The following is a 24,250-nucleotide window of genomic DNA, read 5'->3' as shown; positions in this document are numbered from 1 at the left end:
TATGTCTATCACCATGACTGCAGATCTTACCTGTTAAGAGAGTTGAACATCTCTATGGTAACAAGCACAGAGAGAGCCATGGTGGTGGGGTAACGTGACTCAAAGACCTCACAGTTAATGCCCTCAAACATGGGGTTGTCTTCTGTACACTGCATGAAGTGCCGCTACAGATGAGAAAATTAGGGGGGGACAGTAATATTAGCACCACTAGCCATCTTGAAGATCTTTAGCTACATTTCAAATGGTGATCTTCAAGTGTTTGTTATCTTAGTGGTTTCACAGTGGCTATTAATAATACAGAAAGGCTGTGTTTCAGTACATCTAATAATATCAGATGCAAAATTTATGAAGACAGGAAATTTGACCCATTGATGGCAGTCATTGTGACCTCTGAAAGGCTAAGTTACGAAATTAAGACAGCCAAAAGCATTAGCATTGCAATATTATGGTTGTTCTGCAAAATAATAATAATAATAACAATTATTGGAATTATAACTATTATTATTAATTTTACTATTTTACTATACAGTTCAATAGTATTATTAAAAACAATAATAATTTGTTGTTAATAATTATAAATTAACTACAATTAGAAGTAGTTCAGAGGTCAAACATAAACGTAATGTACAGTATATGGTCTCCCTGTTGACTCACCAGCTGATAAAAGGACACCTGTGGCCCTTCCTCATCATACAAATACCACCAGGTAGCAGCACTGACAGTGCCTAGACCCACATATCCTAGAACAACAAGAGTAAAAGCCTGTTAATTGGTTAATGGTAAGTTCCCTTACTCTATACAGTGGAAATCTATAATAGATCTAATGGGACATTTCACATAATTTTACAATATTGATAAAGTGCTATGCCAAAGGGAACTTTACTGGATTCATACTCTGGACGCCTTGCATCCTAAAGGTTTAAATGTGGACTTTGACATGAGTGTCATGCTATAGTCACAGTTGTACGGTCTTTTATAAGTTTTCTATAAGTTTTGAATACTGCAGTTTATGAAGTTGTTACTGATGTTTTTGCAGTCTCCATATACTTATATAGTAAGCATGAATGAATGTGTGTGTATATATATATGCGCCTCTATATATATTTTTTGTATATTTTTTGTATATGTGTATACTTATGTCGGTTTCTTGTAGTGTGGTTTTTCATTTTTCTTTGTCTTTGTTCCATTTTGTTTTTTCACTATGTGGAGTTAGTGTTAATCACCTAAAAACTACAACTCCCACTATTGGACTACAACTGGTCATACCTGGCCTCTGCAGGTGTGGGTTATCATTGTTGATTGTCCTGATGTGTGTTGAACACAGTTAAATGGAATGTGACATTTAGTTTTTGTATGCCCTGAGGATGGTCTTGTGACCGAAAGCTTGGCGATTAAAATTGCTTTAAAGGATTCAAGTGTGCAGACAGTTTATTTATTTTCTGAGTTGTTTAGTTGTGTCTGTCTGGCACCTTGTTTATCGTGAGTGCGGTGAAACACCTTTAAAATACATAATTTTACAGTAAAATACTTTTTAAGCTTTTGGAACTGAAATAGAAGTCATCCTATAATATACAGTGAAAAACTGTAAATTGACATTCCCAGAATTCTCTGTTTTCATCGAAGGTTTCAATAATGCTTATGATGTTTATTGCATTATTTTAGTGTCATATGAGTGACCATGATGGCGTTTTGTATTTGTGTGCATGACACTGTGGCATCTGCTTTTTACCTCAGTGGAAAAGCTAAACTATGATTTATAATGTGGCTTTCTCTTTACCACCAGTGTTCTTTTCAGTATATTATAAATATAAATGTAAAAAATCAATTGTAATAATTTGGTATATTAACATTACTTCAGTTAACATATTTTACAGTGTAGAGCTGATTTACAGTTTTCAGGGAAGATCTGTAGGTGAACTAATGTGGCAAAAACAAAATGTCAATAATATTAGATTCTATGAAATAACCGAGATATTGGGCTAACCTCCGATGGCCAGGTATCTGAAGAAGAGCCAGCCGGAGATAAGAGGCTCCTTAGGATTTCGGGGGGGCTTGTCCATGATGTCCAGGTCAGGGGGATTGAAGCCCAGGGCAGTGGCCGGCAGACCATCCGTTACCAGGTTCACCCACAACAGCTGGACAGGGATCAAAGCCTCAGGCAGGCCAAGGATGGCTGTCAGGAAAATACTGTGAGGGGGGAAAAAAGGGAACCCACATGAGGGTAAATGTGGTTGGGATACTGAAGCACTAAACAAATCAGGCTCTCACTCACCACACCACCTCTCCCACGTTGGAGGAGATGAGGTAACGGATAAACTGCTTCATGTTGTTGTAGATGGCTCGTCCCTCCTCCACTGCGGCCACGATGGTGGAGAAGTTATCATCAGAGAGCACCATCTCGGAGGCTGACTTGGCTACAGCGGTGCCTGAGCCCATGGCGATGCCAATTTCAGCCTTTTTTAAGGCAGGGGCATCATTCACGCCATCTCCAGTCTGAAAGTGAGATGGGAGGAAGGAACAGAGTGAAGGATAAGGGTTAGTGGATACTCGTGGGCTTTTCACACAACACTAAACATTGGCTAAGCCCCACTTATAAACCGTGACTGACCTCACCAAATCAAATCATATGGTTGAGGGGATTCCCCCTTCTATGTAAAGCGCTTTGAGTGCTGAGAAAAGCGCTATATAAGTGTAATGAATTATTATATCAGAATTATTTATGAAGGGTCATGTGACACTGAAGACTGGAGTAATGATGCTGAAACTTTAGCTTTCATCAGAGGAATAAATTACATTTTAAAATATATTAAAATAGGAAACAGCTATTTTAAATTCCAATCATATTTCACAGTATTATTGTTTTTACTGCATTTCTGAACAAATAATTGCAAACTTGCTGAGCATAAGAGGATTTTCTTCCAAAAACATTAAACATTTTTACCAACCCCAAACTTTTGAACGATAGCATACATTTGCTCCAAGATAAATTGAAGCGATTTCATTTATGAATTGATGGTGTTACCTTGTAATTTAACTATTTAAAGAACAATAAATTCAAATGTTTGAAATGTCACACTTCATTCCAGAAAACACAAATAATATTCACAACATTTTTACCACATAACTAACACATTTTACTGAAAAATCACATTGTTCTAGAAACATCCAATTCACTTCTATATGTTCTGTAAAGCTGGTCTGAGTTGGCAACAGTAACCAAAAGGGTGTGGAGCTTATCAAAGGGTCAATTTAAAGTCTATTAGTTTATACGGTGGATTAAAGTAAAGATTTAAACCACATTGAGCTGACAGAACTAATGATCAAAAGGTACATTTTATTCACTCTTAGGTAAAAGCGTATTACAGGCTGGGGATTAAACAAGAGTCAAGTAGAGGATGAGGAAATCTTTTTTTCTTCTGAAAGAAGCAAAGCAGCCTCTGTCATGCACACTGATGTCTGGAAAATACCTCAAGTCCCTAAACGACAAACAGACACATGCTGAGCTGAAGCTGGGGGGGACACAGCGTGAGAACAGGAAGAGCACAGACATGTTCTCATAACTCCAGCAGGGAAAATCAGCATAAAATACAAGGCTGTCTGTCTCTGAGAGATGTACAGTAGGTGCTGCAGCATATTATTGCTAAGAGACTGGAGAGTAGAATCAGAGACTTCATCCTTCTTATGATCCCAGATTGTATGATTGTCACCTTCAATCGTATTAACAGCCCAAGTCTGTGACAACAATGATCACATGCTGTATTTAAAGTTATTCATTGGTGGTGGTAATGAAACATTTTATTTTACTCAAACCAAATGTATAGCAATTAGATTTTACAATAATATTAAATGTAAGGTTAATGCCTAATCATTTCTGGTCTCATGTTAATTTGAATTAAAAAGGTTTGAGTGCAGGGCCTAAAATGAGCTTTTTCCACACCTGCTAATTGGTGGGTGAATTGAGAAAATGTACTGGCCATGATAGTGAACTTACAGTACATCAGGAGGTCACACTATAGTTCTTACAATTCAATTTAAAACATTTATTATGTTGTAGCTCCTAATAAAGTAACCAACTGATGACTGACTCACTTTTTTCAAGCGAATTTTTACTACCATTTGGTGGTTGGCAAATGTTTATTTCGGACTCTCTTTTGGTGTTTCAACAGGGGTTTTTTTGAGGACCTTTTGTGAAACCAGCCACTAACCACTATATCTCACCATCGCTGTGATCTCATCAAAGGACTGTAGATAAGCAACAATCTTTGTCTTGTGTGCAGGCTCGACACGGGCGAAGCACCGTGCCCTTTTCACAGCCTCTCGCTGGGCCTCTAGAGTCAGGTCATCGAACTCTCTACCCGTGTAGGCCCTTCCTTCCACGTCTTCATCCTCTTTGAAAATGCCGATGCGTCTGCAAATGGCCACGGCGGTGCCCTTGTTGTCCCCGGTGATCATGATGACACGTATACCGGCCTTACTGCACAGCTTCACTGCGCCAATCACCTCCTTTCTGGGCGGATCCAACATCCCCACACAGCCAACGAAGGTGAGATTTGACTAAACAGATGAACAAATTTTGCATGTAATCAAAGACACATAAATTTACATGTACAGTGGCATGAGACTTAATCCACATGCAAAATGTATGAGGAAAAGCAATACCAGAAAAAGAAGTGGAATCTACAAACAAATATTATTTAGTTGTGTGTGTGTGTATATATATATATATACACACATAAAAAAAAAATATATATATATATATATATATATATATATATACACACACACACACACACACCTAAATAATATTTGTAACTAATTAATAATTGTTTTAATACATAATTTTAAACCCAACAAAATTCTATTTGAGAAGTGTCCTTGTGTTATCCTGCTTTAAAATAAACCTCTTGATGTTTTGCTATGTAACGGAATGGAACTGTTATATTTTTTGTGTCACTGTACATTACATAGCGAAAAACTATTGTGGTAAAACATCAAGTGCACAGATGTGTATAAAGATTTTATACAACATCCAAACTCTCTCACCTCATACTCTGAGAACTTGACAGCGTTTTCCAGGTCCATTTTGTCATCAGAAGGAGGAGCGTCTCGTGTGGCCAAAGCCAAGCAGCGCAGTGTGTCTCTGCCTGACCCCCAGTCTCTAATAGTGTTCATCAGCTCCTCCTTCACAGTCATGGTCAACGGGACACGGTCTTTACCAACACGCACAAATTGACAACGGTCAATCACGCTCTCTGGAGCACCCTACATACAAAAAGAATGAAAGGAGAACCAGGTGTGATGCATATAGCAAAGTTTACTGAAGGTATTTATTGATGTCCGATGTTCAGTGTTGGGGGTAACGCAAGGTACGTAATCAGATTACTCTTTTTAAAGGAATGCATTACTTCTAAATCTACAACAAAATATTTGAGTTGCGTGTTCAAATAAGTAACTCAAGTAACTTTGTTTTCCCAAATATAGACTGGCAGCTCTCCCGTCCCCATTTTGAGAGAAATCAGGAGTGAGGCAGAGGCGTTGTGTGCGCTGTGTAAACATGATGGATATTGTAGTTCTAGACTAAATGTGCGCATGCTTTATTCATCTCACTTGCACAAAATATTCAGTATTACTCAAAATGAATAAAAACATTGAAATACAAACTCAGAATATTATACAAACCTGCAATAGTTAAATGCAATAAAACAAACCTACTTTATGTATTTAATCTCACTTTTTAACCATTGTCTTTGCCGCTGACTTTCGATGATCCAATTCAACTATACTAAAGCAAAATTAACTTTAGATAAACATCACTTCTTTTTTTATTGCTGGGGAGTGTTTAACTTTCTTCTCCTGCATCCTATTTGTCTGCAATCCAGAATGGCAGCACAGCTGAAAGGTTTGTTTGAGAAGCGCCCTCTACTGTACAGGCGTGAATTTGCATTTCCTTTTGCATTCGCACCTTTTGTACGAAAGGGCCTTTATATTTGGCAAAAACAGAACCTTTTTTTTCTTAAAAACAAAAAAGCAAGACCAGCCCAGATGAGAGAAAGTAACAAAAATAATTTAATGCATTACTTTCCATAAAAAGTAACCAAGTAATGCAATTAGTTACTTTTTAGGGAGTAATGCAATATTGTAAAGCATTGCTTTTTAAAAGTAATTTCCCCCAACACTGCCACTGTTTTTGGATGTGTTTAAGCTAGCAATACCTTGACAAACATCTTGCTTTGAGAGTTTGAGCCATTGGGAGTGCAGTACACAGACATGGACTTCCTGTCTCTGGAAAACTCCAGCGTGAATTTTTTCTGCATGAGTTTTCTGATAATCTAGGGGGAAGAAGGAAAGAAAAAGAGAAGAAGAGAGAATGAGAGATGTTACATTAAACAAAAGTGAAACACTCTCTGCTATCAGTGTGCATGTATGTTGGGTAAGATGCCACTCTCTCAGCTGTTTTCTAGGGTTGCCTTCAGACATCACTGTTTGTAGTCAGCAGGTGGTTGGAGAAGAGTAACTGACAGACTCTATGCAACACTGCAGTAGATTTCTCAAAAAGTGTTTAGACTTTAGACTTAGTGGCAACAGAAAATTTCTAAATATGTTTGAAACTAACCGCAGGGTTGAACAATTCGGCATCCCTGCATATAACTTTTTATTTTTAAAAAGTACACGACATCTAATGAAAAAGCATTCAAAAGTTTTAGGGTTGGTAGGCTATTTTAATGTGTTTAAAAAACGTCTCTTATACTCACAAAGGCTATATTTATTTAATAAAAATACAGTAAACAGTAATATTGTGAAATATTAGCACAATTCAAAATAACAGTTTTCTATTTTAATATATTTGAATTTATTCCTGTGATGGAAAAGCTGAATTTTCAGTTGCAATTACTCTAGTTCTCAGTGTCACATGATCTTTCAGAAATCATTCTAATATGCTGATTTGGTGGCCAAAAACATTTCTTAATTGCTTAATGTTTTTGTAGAAACCATGATTTTTGCAGATTCTTTGATGAATAGAAAGTTTAATAGAAATTTCAAATGAACAGCATTTACAACAAATCTTTTGTATTAATAATTTTGTCCTTGCTGAATAAAAGTATTAATTTCTTAAAAAAAAAAAAAAAAATCTTACTGACCCCAAAAACTTTTGAATTGGAGTGTACATTTAGCTAAAAAATAGAAACTGATCATGCCCCATAATTTTCTGTTAAGTATTCACTTTTGAAAATAAATAAATGAAATAAAATAACCACAAAAAAATATACAAGAGAAACATTCAGTGATGCAAGAGCATCATTTTGCCACTAGGTGGAAACCACCTCCATCACATGAGAACAGAGCATTTACACTGACCTACCTACTTACTCTGTTGGCGTCTCTGTCTGTGGCTCTGTTTTATATTGGGATCAGATGATCTACTCAGTCATTCTACAGATTTTTAGATAAGGCATGCATGTGTGAGAGAAAACCAGTGACTCCCGTTTCCAGCTTATCTGAGAACAACACGACGTCATTCCTCGGCAGGTTTCCTGTGTTCTCAATCCTCAACAGCTTTTAAAAAGAAAAACACATCTAACTCCCTATTACACCAATTAATGTGCCCATCCAACCATCTGACATGTTTGAAAGTTTACCACCAATATGTAGAGACAAAAGAAATGTCTCTTTTTTGTTTCCATAGGGCAGTAAAGTTTTGGATCAGAGTGGAAAGTTTAGATAACCAGGCGAGTGTATGAAGAGGTTATCTAAATATTATGCTTTTCCTCTGGGAGTCTGTGTGACTAAGTTTCTTTTTTTGGAAAGAAGGATTCAGGGGTCAGCAGAATAAAGAAAGTGGTGCTGGTCATTCACTCTTTCAGAGAAAAATGATCCCCGTAGGGAAAAGGGAGAGGGGGATCAAGACTAGTCCACTGTTCCAATGTTTTGGAACCCAGTGGTCTTTCACATCATACTTAGACCAATTGGCATGCATGCATAAAGTTTATTAACTTGTGTAAGTGTTTGTGTTAGAGACATTTCCCATCATGTTTTCAGGGTTTAAGTGAAAATCATTTTGTTTATATGCAAGAGAAACACGCACACATATTAGTGCTGTCAATAAATTAAAAAAACTTTTTAATTAAATCGCAAATTTTTCTGTAATTGCTATCATTCACACCTAACATTAAAGTTTTTTGTAAATATATTTTTATGTTGTAATAATTTGAAAGGTATCAATTTTAACATTTATTAGGCTTTAAAGAAATATAACAACATTTAATTTAAGTGAACTTAAAAAAATCTTCACATAAATCAGGAGTATGTTTTAATAAATGCCACATTTACCTGTGCCCTTCAATATATCAGGACTCAATTTTTCTATTGGCCCAGTCAGACCGGTTCAGATTACCTTTCGATACGGTTCACTCAGATTACTTCAGTTTCTGACACTTATTGGCAAAACTCAGTTTTCACCAAATACTGAAGCCTGATTGGTTCACGCCTTTCAGCCCGCCAAAAAGGGCGGGGCCGATTGCCTATTTAAGTCGTGCTGAAAGCCATTGATAGCGATGATAATCTTGCTGACTCTGAAGAGACGAAAGAAGTCTTCTGCTCGCCGTAGAACAAGCCTGAAGCAAGGGTATTAATGTGGCTTTCACACTTGCAACTCACTCAGCGTTTCTACCCATCCAGAAATTACTCAGAGCAAATTTCACGATCTAAAAGTGCAAATTCAAGCAGCATTTGCTTCAAAATGACGCACCATGAGTGTGGCTCATAGAGGGCTCCTCTGCATCCCTCGGATGAACACACAATGAGTGAATCGCTTGCCTGGGACACGCCCACGCTGAGGCTGCACTCACGGAGACCAACTGCTCTCGCACTGCTGAGCTCTGGGACCGCTTTCTTTAAAAGCGAGCAACCCTGGCTTGCACGCTCTCCCATTGTGTTCTCTGCTTGAGCAGAGACGGAAGAAACAGTGGAGCTACGGGGCGGAGCAACCAGACTCTCCCCTCAGCATGACGATTCACAAGTGCTCTTCACCCGTAAAGACCAGCAACCCTCACTTTCTGCAAGCGCCATGGTTTCTTTTGCGGCTCAGAGGAGGGCTTTGACGACAGTGTGTCGCTAGCTGCTTCTGAGGCAGAGGACTGGGTGAACTCTGGGGATGACTCCACCCCCGGCCTCTAAAAGAGACAGACACAGCCAGGCCTTGGCAGGACTCGGAGCTCATCTGCGTCCTTACAAAGGCTGTAGAAGAATTGGGCTTAAAGTAGTCAACCCCAGAGGAGCCCGCCCGCAGCCGCCTCTGCCCGCCCATAGCCCTCGGTGGCCAAGCTGAATCTGGCCTTTATAGAATGTCGGTCCTCCAGGTATCCCAGGTTAAGCTTCTCGCCATGGCCTTCAAGGAGCTGCGCAGCGCAACCGACCTCGCCCTGCAAGCCACTAAGTCCAAGGCCCAAGCGATAGGTCATGCCATGACCAACCTGGTGTTCCACGAGCGCCACCTTTGGCTGAATTTGATGGAGATCAAGGACGCAGACAAGACAGCCCTTCTTGACTCTCCCTTGGGTCTATTTCCTTCTGGAGTGGATGGCTTTGTGGAGCTTTTTACAGCAGCCCAAAAGTTGTCGCAGGCGATATGCCACTTCCTGCCAAGGCAGGCCAGTTCTTCCTCTGCCTTGAGTCACCCTAAGTCGTTGTCAACTCAGCAGCACGCCAAGCTGGCCCCGCAACCGCTCAGCCCCAGGCCAAGGCGGAATCCAAGGTGAAGCAGTGCTTCCACCCAGCTAAGCACTACCCGTTTCCCAGGAAATTGCCCCATCTATATCAGTTGGGGTTCGAACCGTGCTTAGTGGAGACTCCATCCCCAGGTGGTCCGCATGATCAGGAGCATTTTTGGGCAAGCAGAGGTGGACCTCTGCATCGAAAGAGAACTCCTACTGCCCGATGTTCTTCGCAAAGGAGAAGGCACATTAGCCAACAGGTGGCCTCCTCTGCACCTTTACACCTTTCCTTCAGTAGCTCTGCTCCCTCAGGTCATCAATCGAATCAGGTAGGACAGATGCTCGGTTTTACTCGTGGCACCACTCTTGCAAAACCAACCGTGGTTCCTGGGGATGGTTCAGCTGCTATCAGCAGCACCATGGCCAATTCCGTTGAGGAGGGATCTCCTTTCCCAGGTAGGAGGGTCAATTTGGCATCCCGAACCAGAGTTGCGGAGCCTCCATCTATGGCCTCTCGACGGGAGCCATCATGTCTTTCCAGGAGGTCATGAACACGATCTCTGAGGCTAGGGCACCTTCTACCAGGACAAGGCTATGTGCCCAAGGTGCTTTCCATGCCCTTTAGAGCACAGGTTATAATGCTCTCGGTTCTCCCCTCCACTGAGGATGAGCAGATGCCACACTCACTGCGCTAGTAGCACGGCGCTATTGAACTGCGTTCCCCATAAGAATCAGAAACTGACACAATGCGAGTGAACCATATTGAAAGGGAACTTTCTGGTTACTAACGTAAACTTGGTTCCCTGAGATAACAGGAATGAGCAGTGCGTAGCTTGCTGTGCTACTGCGCTTACACGAGAGTCGGCGCTGCCGCTCCTCAGTCAAAACATTCTGATGAAAATTACTTTCAGCGTGACTTAAATAGGCTGTAGGCCCCACCCGTTTCAGCGAGCTGAAAGGCCATTTGTCTGTACAGGTGCAACAACAGCAGGTTTATTAGGCTGCTGTCACTTTAAGACCTGCCACACAGGACGCAGACCTGACACGGATCCCATTTTCTCACAAATCTACGTTAATTTAAGACCTCATTTAACTGTGCTTGAAGACATGGCCGTTCTGTCGAGTATTCTTGCATTTCTTTTAAATATCCTGTCTTGCACCACTGACCAAACTTTATGAGCTCTAATATTTCTTTTGAAGCTTGAAATATCTATCGCTCCATTTATCGTTTTTCATCACTAACTCTCCTGTTATGTTCTCATTTATTGCAGTCTGTCTCATATCCTGGTGCACACCATGGCTCCCTTCTTACCAAGTTACAAGCTGCAGCTCGGTCCACTTTGCTAAGTCCAGAGAGATCCGTTTTAAACACGTTCATCTTCTCAACCAGCGTTGTGAGCGCAGTTTCCGTGGCCTCGCCCACTTTCTCGTACACCCCTTTAGCCTGAGGGACAGCATAAGCACAAAAGTGTGTAAACATTCAGTGCCCTATCAGCACAAACAACATGAAGTCTATGGCACTTGCATAATCATTTAAAACATAAGACTAGAGTCAAGCACTCACTTCAGAAATGATTGTTTCTGTGCACTTTAAATGTCACATGAAAGCAATGGACCATGCAAGTATGTACTGTAACAAAGAAATCCAACTTCATCTAACTCTGTACAAGTGCAGCAACAAAGCATGTCCTATTATAACATTTTAAATAATTTCTATATAGGGTTCTTAACATTTTTGTCCAGTTAATTTTCATGACTTTCCCAGTCATTCTTGATTACTGGATGATATATTATTTTTATGAAAAGCACATGACCGTTTTCTAAGGCTGTTTGGGTTTTGATTCTTAGGTACTGTTAAACTGCATACATTCAATGCAAATCAATTTAGAAAATGCATGTACTGTACACATGTTTTAATGTTTTTGAAAGAAGTATCTTGTGCTCGCCAAGGATGCATTTATTTGATCAAAAATACAGTAAAACAATAATATTGTGAAATATAATTACAATTTAAAATAACTGTTTTCATTTTAAAATATATTTTACAATGTAATTAAATTCCTGTGATGGCAAAGCTACATTTTTACCATCATTACAGTCTTCAGTCTCATGATTCTTCAGAAATCATTCTAATATAATAATTTGCTGCTCAAGAAAGATTTCTTATTATCAAATGTTGAAAACAGTTCTGCTTAATATTTTTGTGGAAAGCATGATTTCTTTGATGGAAAAATAACAGCATTTATTTAAAATGGAAAGCTTTTGTAACAATATAAATGTCTAAATGAGAAATTTATAAACAGTGGTATATTGTAAAATGATTTTTTTTAATTACATTTCAAGACTATAAATCACAATTTTTTATTTATATAATATTTCCAGGTTTTCCATGACCGTGGGAATCCGGTTTGTAACTGTAATGGCTGCACCTAAAGATCATGGGCTGTCACTATTCTTCGATTAAATTAGAGTACTCGATTTAAAAAAAATCCTGGATTGTAATTTACAATGTCGAGTAACCGGCAAGATCCCGGAAGTGGCGCATTCCACAGAAAAGAATCCATGTACAGCATTATTAGACTTCTAGATTTCTAAGGCTGCACAAAGTATTAAAACCATTAAAAAAACATACTACAGCATAGATCATGCTATTATTGAGTGCTTTAATTATTTACATGCTTGTAGGTTACGTGCGTCTCAGAGCGGCTCTGTTCACAGATGCTGCTCCTCATGAACCGTTATCATTTACATACGTGGAGTGCGTATCAAACTCTATCTATGCATATGCTGCGAGTTTGGGTTGCTTATAACGTTCATCTGGGAACGCAATGTGCGCGCCATTTCATCAGATTTGTAAGGTAAGTCATTTATAAACCTACGCCAGCAAAGGAGAATACATCATTATAGGTTTCTAAATATGCGAAATGTTCATCACGATTTCAAAATAAAAGTCTAAACCCTAGCTCTGAGTTTGCATGTTTTGATGTCCACATTTTCTTATTCAAGAAATGACAGTGGCTGTAGCATTTCTATTTTAAAGAAGTTGCCAAATATTAAAGATTAAGTTAACATTTGAATTAAATATCGCTTGGCCAATATTAAAGGAGCTGTATGTAAGATTGTGGCCAAAATTGGTACTGCAATCACTTTCAAATTACTGTAGAGCTGTGTATCCCCTCCCCCTCCCCCTGAGTCGAGGTTGCCAGATAGGCTGCAGGATCCAGCAGGAATGTGACGAGCTGCAGCTGTGGTAACTAGAGCAGAGCTGGCAACCCGGATGCCGAAACACTACTGACTTCGTGATTGGTAGATAGGTGGAGGGTGGGGCTTCAGGCCAAAACACAAGATGACAACATCAACATCAGTTGAGGGCTGCAACTTCACTTTTTAAATGACAATATGGTGGCCGTACTACTGTTGTCAGTGATATAAGTATTTGAAATGAACATGATTTCTTAATGTCTAGAGACACATCAGGGCCATTTTATGATTAATTGAAATACATTTCTTACATACAGCTCCTTTAAACTAGGATTTGATCTACTGTAAAGTGTAACAACACCAGGTCGTGGGTGCCCTCTGCAGGCATTTATTATACATAGCCTGATGAACATAAGTTGATTGTCTATATTATGTATATATTATGCATTTTCACAGTGTTTTTCTATAAAACTGTAATATGATTACTTTATTTTGATACTTTATTTGAAACAATTATTATTGCCTCATTGTTATTATTTATATATATGTATTTTAAAAGCTATTGTTTACTTAGGTCTGTTTTTATTACTACAAAAAATATACGATTAATCGTCAAAATAATCGACCGATAACTCGATTACCAAAATAATTGTTAGAGATAGCCCTAACAGTGTGTTCTATGAAAATCCCAGGCTAACATTTGTTACTTATCATTCAAACACATGGCTCCTGTGTTAACATCTATAATGGTTTATTAGATTCACAGTTCATTTTATGGATGGTGTTCAACTCTGTCCTGAAATATTTGCATTATTCCAGGAAGCAGGGTGCTGTGGTAGTGAAACTTGACTAGCTTTTACTCAGCTAGTGATTATTTATCCTATTAAAAACATGGTCAGATTAAAGTAATAAGACTTTTTTTTTTATATTTGCTTGATATTGGTGATTTAGTGGCGTCCTTTAACTTTAACATTAGATTGGGTGCCTTTAACAACAAAGCATGCTTTAAAAATCTTCAGCTTGTCCTAACTTGTACTGTCCTTTACCCTACCCGACAACCACAGAAAACGCTATGATATTTACGCAACAGTAACCATGATACGATGGCAATGGCACAGAGGTGAGAAATACAAGCCAAACAAGCACAGTGTGAATAGTTAAGACTTCAGCAATGAGAGTAGGACAGACTCAAAAACACTGAACAAGACTCATTTTGTTAAACTCAGAAGGGTAAATATTAGGGCTGTCAACTTTAGTCGTTTAGTCGACTAATCGGTCGATGCCGTCTTGGTCGACTGACGTTCTTATTGGTCGACCAGTCGCATTTTTTTTATTTTTTTTTTTTTACCAATAGAAAGAATTTTTCAATGATTTACTCCTTGATATTTATTCCTTTATAAGCAGTTATATATTACTGTATTCTAAATATAATTAGCCTATGGTTTATCCCCAACTTTAAATGCTTTAATTTAGGCTATTTTGTAACAGCGCCACAGTTTAGCGCACACACATAGAACAGTCGGTTCGCACCTGTGGGTGGCTGCGCTGCTGCTTCGTGCTCAGTAAGGGATATAGGTAGTTTAGCTGTATTCATTCAGTTAGAACGCTACTTGTTTCGGTTTTTATGTTTTTATACACTATATGTTTTTATCTCGATGCGGCGTGGACGCACTTGGAAAAAAAAGAGCGCGTCGCACCGCGACCGCGTTGCTTCCATCATGAGCGGGCACACCGCGCGCCTACATTTGAAATCGAACTTGAGCGCGCAAAAGACGTGAGCAGTCCCGGCTTTATCATGCTGACTTAATAGATTGTGTTTTCTTGATATGTTTTTGTTTTTATTTGTACACTTGACGCATTTGAAAATAGCCTAAATAATGTAACAAAACGAAAATAAACCTATATGCGGTCCTACAATACAGCCTATTATTATTAGGAATGTTTTTTAGGCTCTTTGGTTTTTTGTGTGTGTTTGTTTTAAAACTCCTAGATTGGCTGGACAAAAGTTAACCCATAGCTTTGAAAGTAAAGAAGAATATAGGCCTACAGCCTGTATAAACGAGAGCTTTTGTTAGGATTTTTCATTGTGGCAGATAGCAGTTATATTTTTTGTAGCGTGTGGTGTGGTCAGGTGCGCGATTGTGACTGTTACTTATAGACCTAGGAGGACAGAGCTCCTCACTTTTTGCAGTTTTTCAAAGAATTGTATTATTATTATAGTTTTATGTATTTTTGATGTTTTTTCGTTGTTGTTTTATAAATGCTCTATGACAATTGTAAAAAATTGTTCAATCAAAACATCGCGTTTTTTTTTTTTTTTTGTCGACTAATCGTTGCGCAGGACAAGACTTTGGTCGACTAAGGATTTCTTTGGTTGACTACAGCCCTAGTAAATATGGCAACCGAGGCTTGGATGCAGGAGAAGATCCACGCACACACCACTGACCTCATTATAGTCCAGTGAAGAGTCGTTGCACAGGGAGCAGACAGTAGCCAGTTCCACTAGACCATCATAATCTCCACACTGCACAGGCTTGTCAGCTTTCAGCCTAAGGGGGAGACAGTTATTGCAAGATAAAGGGATGTAAATGCAAACTAAGTATCCAGAATGAGTATTAGATTATTTGGAGGAGGTAAAAATGACAAGATGTTTTGAGAAGGATCAAGGACTCAGAGTTTGTTTGTGTGTGCTCTTACACTTGTCCCTCCGGAGCATAGGTTGAGCCGGTGATGGTGAACTCATGCAGGGAGCAGCTGGTGTCATCAGCCTTATTAACCACAAACATCTAAGAGAGACAGAAGTGAGATAGGGAGAGAGACAGCATGAGAAACATGGAGATTAACAAAACATACTGCACATCAGGCTTACAAATTCTTTTGGACATTTAATTTCTATGACTTCTTTCCAGTTGTTCATGATTATTGGATTAGGATTTTTGTTTCTGAGATTGCACTCAGAAAATTAAAAAAAATGATATATATTAATACAAATACATTATACATTCATAGTTTTATAAAGTAAACTTAACATTTTGTAAATATATACATTACTATTCAAAGTTTAGGGTTGGGAAAACTTTAAAGTAAAAAAAAAAAGTATCTTATGCTCACCAAGGCTGCATTTATTATAACAAAAATATAATGATACAATTTTTTTCACGATTTTCTGACGATTAGAAAGTTTTTTTTTTTACAATGTGAAAGTCTTTACTGTCCCTTTTGATCAATTTAATGCTTCTGTGCTTAATAAAAGAACTCCAAACTTTTGAATGTAATATAATAATAATAATAATAATAATAATATTAAATATAAAAACAACTGGCCAAATAGGCTGGCAGAAAAAATAAATCTTATTGTTGAGCCTTGTATCCAGAAACAAAATATGTCCACTATAGAAACTTTCATGACTTCAATGTTTTATTCATTTCCAAAACATCCGCAGGCCATGAAAAGTCCATTTTAAAATTCCCTGATATTCCCAGGTTTTCCATGAGGAAATCCTGGCACATAAAGTTCTAAATGCTTATACGTTTACCATTTAAAAGTGGTTCTTGTAATTAAATAAGTTGGAAAAACAAACTCCACAACTGTGCCTAAGAAAACATGGTTAAAAGACGAACAAGAAAATAAGTTCTCCAAGGCATCTGAAAATAGTTACAAACCCCAATTGCATTTAAAAAAAAAAACAGCAGCAAAAAACAGCCACCAACAGACAGTTGTGACTCCACCCAATCAGCTCTGGGGTTTCCCTCATCCCCCGGCCAATCAGAGGCAGAGCAATGATGTCATAATGCACTGGGTAGGTTCCTGTGTTTAGTGGCCTGGCATGAGCTCTTCCCTGTCTGAACCAACACACTCAACACAACTGCCAACAGACAACACAGACTACAATAAACTACTGCCTCCTACTGAAATGTCTGCTTTCAATAGATCAAATGAGGTGAAAAAGAGCAAACAAATAACTTTGCCCATGTTTCAGCAGAGATTTGTCCAATTTTATTATAACTCCAGGTGTTGTAATGTACTGTGTTGTTTAGTGTGCACAACCAAGGCTAAATTCTACTGCATTACTGAAGCAAATGAAGTGTTTCTGATTTTTGGAATCAACACCACAAGTGTTCAAAAAAGCTAAACGACATGAGAGGTGAAGATGAGTTCAGCCTGACAACCTCAGACAAATCGCCAAAACCCATAATGCAATGCTCTAGGATTTATTTGTTTTTTAATGTTTTTTTTTTGTTTTTGTTTTTTTGTCTTTGCTACGACATTCATCACACTGAAACGAGCCAGCAGGAGCTGTGGCAGCCCTGGGCGTGTTTCAGCAGAGAGATCTTATTTTCTCACTATCCCCTTCCTCCAGTATGTGGGCTTAGGGGCAGATGAAACAGGTGGATGGTGGAATGGAACTCAAAGCCAATTTGGCGAACACCATTGATCGCAGTCCCCACCTTTCTGTTTGGATGACAGGTCTGAAATGGAGGTGTGCGCTGGGAACGAGTAAAAATGACTCCGTAAATGAGGTGCCGTAAATGTTGACTATGCAGGTGGACTTGCTGAAATGTGTTTTATCATGATTAAAAGCCACTGCGGTCGAGCTCAAGTTGCATGGACACTAACACACACACACAAACAAACTACCAGAAGTAGGTTCTTATCAATAATGAAGCATCTGAACTTAGACATAGCTAAAACAACACTTGCCAAGCAGCCATGTATGGGCAGTTCCTTAAAAAGAAAATCATACGAAAGGTCGTCTCAAACGTACACAAATGTACAAACATGCAGAGGGAAAAACATCCTCTCTTGGCGTGACTTCACTCACAGCAAGACTCAATTAAATGTGTCTGATTAAAGAATTAATGGAGCAGTGAAGTTGTAAAACTTTCAGAGTTCCACAGTACTCCTGTTTCCTGTTTGAAATGGACACACATACACAAAACTTAAGAGTGGAAAACACAAAGCGAGCGGCAGGCAGCAGCAATCAGAGGGCTGGGTCATGCCCCTAAGCCCTTAAAATAAATGGATTATTGAGTTAGCTTGCTCTGCTGGAAAGAACTTCTTCTTGTCTTCTCAGGCAAAAAAAAAAAAAAAGTCATTATAAAGTAATGACCAAATTATCATAACAACTACTGGAACACAGTGCCATTTCTCTGCATTCGTGCACAAGTACTTTTTACTTCATTAAGCTAACATAAAAGAGCAAATAATTAGATACGCATTTCTGGGAACATTACAGCATGCGATTGCTGCTTTTTAATTGTTGGAACAGTGGGCCAGCTGAATCTAACCACAAGTTACAAAAGCAGCAGGTTCTCTTTTCTGGTAAACACTATTTTTGTGGTCTGCTTATCTGGTCTTTAACTACACAGGAATCTGTGCTGCTCGATTTCCACAGTCAAACACCATGCAAACAGACATTGTCAACTGGAAATAGAAGAAAATTAGACCCAGTTGCCTGCCCACTATCACAATGTACTCTTTGACCTCGGAATGCTTGTCTCTGACATGTTCATTTAGTGAAAAATCTTTGTTTGGTTGTAAGTTCATCTTTAGGTATTTATAGGCCTGCAGATATCACCCCAATAACATGTTCGACAAATAAACCCTACTCTCCATGTATACTTACTGACTTTGTTACTTAATTTTATCATTCTTTGAGTGTTGAACCACTTACCATGGTTTAAAATACAATATTTTAATCCATTCTGCTGAATAGAAGATTTTGCCTCACAAGAATTTAGACTTTTTTTTATGAATTGAGTAAATAAAATGTATTATATTTTGTGCAAAAAGTATTATTTAACACAGACGCAGCCGGATAATTTCCATAATGACCAACGCAATCTACCAAGAGCAGAGCAAATTAGCATCTGGTTTAAGACGTGCTTTTTTGGGTCTTTAAACAAGGGCAGCCGCAAAAATAGCTGTTCGCACTTTTCAGCGCTAATTTTTCACTGCGTGTCTTTAGTAAATCCTGACAGTAGCCTTTTAACGCCAAAAGAGGGGTTGCACTGGCGCAAGCTGTTAGTAAATCTGCCCCCCCCACCCACCCACCCCCACAGTGAGCAGTAATTAAGATGTGACACCCACAATATACTGAAATGTACCAACAAGTAGCAGTGATGCATTAGAAGCATAAAAGAATCTAAAAGGAAAAACATCACGATGAGGGTTGTTGCTAGCCTGCATTGTTTGTTTACAGTCATTTATAAATCAGACCTGCACCAAAAACACCAACAACCATCCCATAACTTGGCAGACAAGGAACTGTGTTGCGATACGTTGTCATAGCAACAGATACCAGGGAACAGGGTAGCATGCAGTGATATGCAATGATGAGCCTCTGATAAGGATACGTGTGTGTATGTTTCACAGGAGTGGAAAATAATTTGACACCTGTATTTCCGCCTGATTTAGCCAAAGTGACTTCCGCTGTTCCGCATTAGTGCCAGTGACACTTGGATGATGTCTGGTCTCCAAAAAGGCACACAGTGGGTTGATTGGCTTAGGCGATCCTGAACAACACTGCGACATAGTGACAGCACTAATTCCAAACCCAGGATAAGCATCTTGTCTGTCCCTATAATAAGCCTCTCAGCAGAACGCTTTTAGTACTTAACATTACGAGGCACAGGAGGTTTAACAAAATGTTGAATCCATTTGGGACACATTTCCACAAGCTCAATTTTAAAATTCTGTCTTGCATGTGAAATGTCTTTTCTTCCTTTTCTTTAGGGACTCTTTAGGTGATTTTGTCACTGCTTCAGGCTGAGGCTGACATTGTTGCCTGTTCCCCACTGGGGAGTATGAGATTGGTAAAAAATGAGCAACAATAAAACAGACATGTATTTAACTCTGCTTCTAAGTTGAAATTGGCCTCAGTTTGTTTGCAGAACCTTTATATGTACATGTCTCTTTCCTATGTTCATATGTGATGAAATTTGGTAATGTCTAATATTAATTAATATTAATGGAAAAGGAAAATCAAAATAAGGACTACTGTGTCCAAAATAAAGAGTAATTTAACACAAAAGGCACCTAGTACAACAATACAGTACGTTACAGTGAATAGTCCGCATTAGGCTTTCTAAACACGTGTGTCCGTGACTCTGCATCCATTCTTGGATCGTGCTGCAGCGGGAGCAGACGCAAGGAGCGTGAGTGGCATAAAAATGAAGAATTGCAGGCGGGAATCCCTAGCTGGGTAAGATGCTGAAGACCAAGGTATGAAGGCAAGAGGATGAGAAGAAAAAAGGCTATCAGACACAAAAGTCCAGCCTGGACGAATAAAAGCAGGCAAAGCCAAGATGTAGCTGTAATGTATGACCTACAGTAAGTCATAATCAGCCAGCCCAGTGCCCACCACACCGTAATCCTGCTGACAAGAGAAGCGAGAAGCAAATCCATATACAAAACATGAAAAATCTAATATTTTTCTATACAAATCCATAAATATTTATCTACATATATTTACAGCATAATAAAAAAGTGAATGGGGTTTATTTAGCATTTATTGTCCCTGCTGAATAAAAGTATTAAAAGGATCATGAACTGCATTTAAAAAAAAAAAAATCAGCATTTTACATAAAAAAACATCCTAATTTAGAAGTAATAGGCTATTTCCTATGCTGTTTTTGAGCTTCTCCTTGAAACAGTTTTTATGGCCTTGCCGCATCCAGAACTTGGAAGTAAAACCCTCATTGCTATGATTGGGTAACAGTTTTGCAAATTAAAATAATTTTCAAGGTTCCCGCAAATACACGTGTGGAATTGTTTTGAAAACATCCGATGTTGAAAAATAGCAACCGGTGAAATTCAGCCATACAAATTTGAGCCAGAGTCTGATCGTGAATTAGAAAGACAACGAACCTACACCTCAAATACACAGGATACTCCGGTCTGCGACAGCGTTGTAATTAATCATCTTTATGTTGTATTTCCTTACATTATATTAGCGTTGAAACAAAGACAGAAAGGTGTTCATCTCGTTACAACATTTTGCCAACTGTGAAACATTTATGCGTATTAAATATGCTTTATAAGTCTTGGTTATGGCAAATAAAGTACTTGGAGTTACCACAGTTATAGTTGACAGGAGAACTTACAGTGTTTCTTGTAAACAAATTATGAATGGATGAATGAATAAATGAACATTGTTTGTTGCACTGTTGTTCTTGTATTCATCGCTCACCATTTTCAGTAAAGTGAAAGTAAAGGAAGTAACATAATTCAAACAGCCTGTAATAGGCAATATGTAAACTAGCAATAGTGACACATGGTAAAAACATTGTTACTCACATTTGTGTGTTGCGACATTCAATATAGTCTGCACTGCATTGTTTATTTATTTATTTTCAGTCTCTCCGAAAAGCCTGAACTGTGTCTTGCTTAAAAACAAATTTGCGGTAAAATGAAACGAACATGAGCCATGTCTTACTGACACGATTTGGAACTTCTTTAAAAAAAGTTCATCCACGCTTTTTTGATGTTAGGATCACAAGGAATGCAAAGACTCTGTTTTTCCACAAATGGCAGTGCAAAACGTCTTGTAATCCTCAGAGGAATCTCTATGGTTTTGTTGCTGGAGTAATCCTGTTTGTGTCTCTCTCGTATTTCCTACTACATGACGTGTGAATCGGTGAGTGGGGCTAAAGAGGCAATGATGTAGAAGTAGTCGTCGTTTTCTTTCATCAAGCTATGATGTCATACTGAGACAAAATCTAAAACGAGTCATTTTGGGACCTTGGTTTCAATAAAAGCTGTTTTTAGACTAACAAGGAAGTTTTGAGTTACTTATAGGATTTTGAAGGATTCCTGCAAAAAGGTTTTTTAAGGAAATTAATTATTTTATTCAGCAAGGAAATATTCAATTAAATCAAAAGTGATTTGAAAAGGGACTTTTAATAGTTACAAATAATTAGATTTAAATAAAGACTGTTCTTTTGAAGTTTTGTATGCTTAAAAAAAATATATCACGGTTTCCACAAAAATATTACACAAGTAGCCTATATGGCTTTTTTGATAATTTGGTCTGCTGGAATTGAAAGTCTATTACATAACTGTATGTAAGCCTGAAAGGAGTTTGAGTTTCCAAGATACAGATGTACCTTCTTAATTTAAAAAGTCTTTTCACTGAGGATCCCCTTGAACAGGATGTATTAGATTTATACTAGGTTTAATATGTGTCCAGGAAACACTCATCACTCATCATGTAGAGCTGGTAAAGTGAATGTTGTGGTGTTTGACTACAGTGCTCGCCCTTAATGTTTGAGCTCTGATCGTTGCAGGTCTGGTATCAGGGCGCGGAGTGAGTAAATATTTACCACAGCGCAGTGGGACTCTTTCCGGAAGGTCCCCGGCACTTGCAGGGAATTAAGCAGTTTCTGAACAGAGGGAACACCCTGCTGTCAAACACAGGAGAGACCTCGGGCAGACACACACAGATGGACGTTTGCATGTGCTGTGGGGCTTTGCAACAAGGAATATAACATATAACATAGGCTTCCTGTGTAAACACGGAAAACAAGGGTGGAGCTCACAATGGAAATGTTAGGGGCCACTTTAATACTGTGCAGTAACACAGAAGAGAAAAAAAGATGTGAGATGACTTTAATATTTCAATCATGATTTTCCTATTGAAATCCTAAAGGTCACAAAACTAGAAGCGGGAGATGCAAGGAGGCTGATAAATGAATAAAAAGGGTGGGAGAGGTACAGATGCTGGAAAGAAAACAAAAAATACATTCTCCAAACCTTTCCTGCTCTCTTCTTTTGAAATAACATGGGCATGAAATACGCAGGGACAAAATGGTACTATATTTGAAAATATAAATATATGAATAAAAGGCCTGAACTCTGACTATATTGGAAAATATAATGTAACAGATTTTGCAATCATGTCCTGCCAACCTGTCTGTACAAGTTTAAGATTTTCCATTGCGCACAAACAGAAACATACACCTTGAGTGTCCCAGGGTGTCTCAGAGTGACTTGATGTGTCCTGACTCTCCGGAAGCAACAACATAAAAGGGACCACAGCACTATAAATAAATGTTCCAATGTTGCAAATATGCCCATCACTTCAAAACCCAGAATGGTGGTGACGAATGGATGTAGCATGTTCAAACTCTCCTTCGTTAGGAGTAGGACAGTAGAAAATCTCAGTAATAATATGAACAGCTTTTAGGCCAGAGTGATGGCACTGAAGTACAGCTACAACACCTTAAAACACAAGTACTTATGCTTGCCGTTCTTAGTTGTGCTGTGAGTCAGGTTACATTGTGTGTCTCTCTCACACACAGACACAGACACACACACACACACAAATAAGGGTGGCACAGTCATGCAAACACAAACTTGGACACTTGAGTTTCTCTCTTTAGAGAGCATGAAGGTATGACAGTGGGATTAAATTCAATGGAAAACAAGTTCACGGTTCAGTGGTAGGGCTTATGGGTGTGATTGGGTTAACCAGATCAAGACTTGGATCAAGAAGCTTTAAGCTGAAGTGTGTGCTTTCCGCACCATTAGCAGCACCAAATACAACTACTGTTTTCACACTGGTTTCCCAAACACTACCATTGGACAAACATGTAGTCCTGCCCTAAACAGAGCAACATTATAATCCAGAATACGTTTAAAGCTACCAACATTCTCTCAAAAATCTGAGATGAATTCCAAAGTGAATTCATAATTCAGTGATATTACAAAACTATAACGGACCTATTATAATCTATAAGGTGGTCTATTGTGCTTGCACTTCAGATGCAACCCGGTTTAAATAATGATACGTTTTGATACGTAGGTTCCTTTATTACAATGGGTATACAAATGCATACAAACTGCTTGTTTCCCAGTGGTGTAAAGTATTGGAGTAAATTTAATTAGTAACTGTACACAAGTATTTTTTTTGGCTACTTTGTAGTTTCACTGAGTATCAAATATATTATCAACTTTTACTCTCTACTTGAGTACATTTTTGAATAAAGTAAATGTACTTTTTACTCCAATACATTTGTGATGAGTAATGCAATTACTCGTTACATTTTGCACGGCACCTAACTTTTTCTTCAGCAGTTTCTCTCTGTTATAAAGAAGCGATATCGCAGTCTAAGGGCAGTGAAGGAACAATATCTGTGTGTTTTGCCTTTACTCACCCAAACTTGTCAACAAGGCTACTTTACGTGAATGCGAATATACATTTCCTTGTTTTAAAATGTTTTACTTTGGTGCTCCTACAAGGACCAACGTGAAGTTGGCTATTTAGAAGGTGGTCCAATTACTTTATGTATTGATGTAAAAAAAAGAAAAATCAGAATGATACAGAAATTGTGATCGA

The 24,250-nt window shown here is 38.4% G+C and overlaps 1 protein-coding gene across 2 annotated transcripts in view; it reads right to left on the bottom strand.

Annotated features, from left to right (window-relative positions):
• atp2a3 (ATPase sarcoplasmic/endoplasmic reticulum Ca2+ transporting 3) overlaps positions 1 to 24,250 on the bottom strand; it is a 36,843-nt gene that overhangs the window by 3,153 nt on the left and 9,440 nt on the right. For both annotated transcript variants that reach the window (XM_056267370.1, XM_056267369.1), the window contains exons 6-15: positions 15,609 to 15,697; positions 15,358 to 15,460; positions 11,023 to 11,154; positions 6,213 to 6,329; positions 5,044 to 5,262; positions 4,219 to 4,554; positions 2,273 to 2,493; positions 1,985 to 2,187; positions 655 to 740; positions 31 to 164 (exon numbers count right to left, since the gene is read on the bottom strand). In XM_056267370.1, coding sequence (XP_056123345.1) covers positions 31 to 164; positions 655 to 740; positions 1,985 to 2,187; positions 2,273 to 2,493; positions 4,219 to 4,554; positions 5,044 to 5,262; positions 6,213 to 6,329; positions 11,023 to 11,154; positions 15,358 to 15,460; positions 15,609 to 15,697 — 1,640 coding nt within the window. The remainder of the gene's footprint in view (positions 1 to 30; positions 165 to 654; positions 741 to 1,984; positions 2,188 to 2,272; positions 2,494 to 4,218; positions 4,555 to 5,043; positions 5,263 to 6,212; positions 6,330 to 11,022; positions 11,155 to 15,357; positions 15,461 to 15,608; positions 15,698 to 24,250) is intronic.

This window comes from Rhinichthys klamathensis, unplaced genomic scaffold (assembly GCF_029890125.1).
Source record: "Rhinichthys klamathensis goyatoka isolate OS25496 unplaced genomic scaffold, OSU_Roscu_1.1 h1tg000259l_1, whole genome shotgun sequence".
In the NCBI taxonomy this organism is placed as follows: domain Eukaryota; kingdom Metazoa; phylum Chordata; class Actinopteri; order Cypriniformes; family Leuciscidae; genus Rhinichthys; species Rhinichthys klamathensis.
This window is presented reverse-complemented; position numbering and strand designations above follow the sequence as displayed.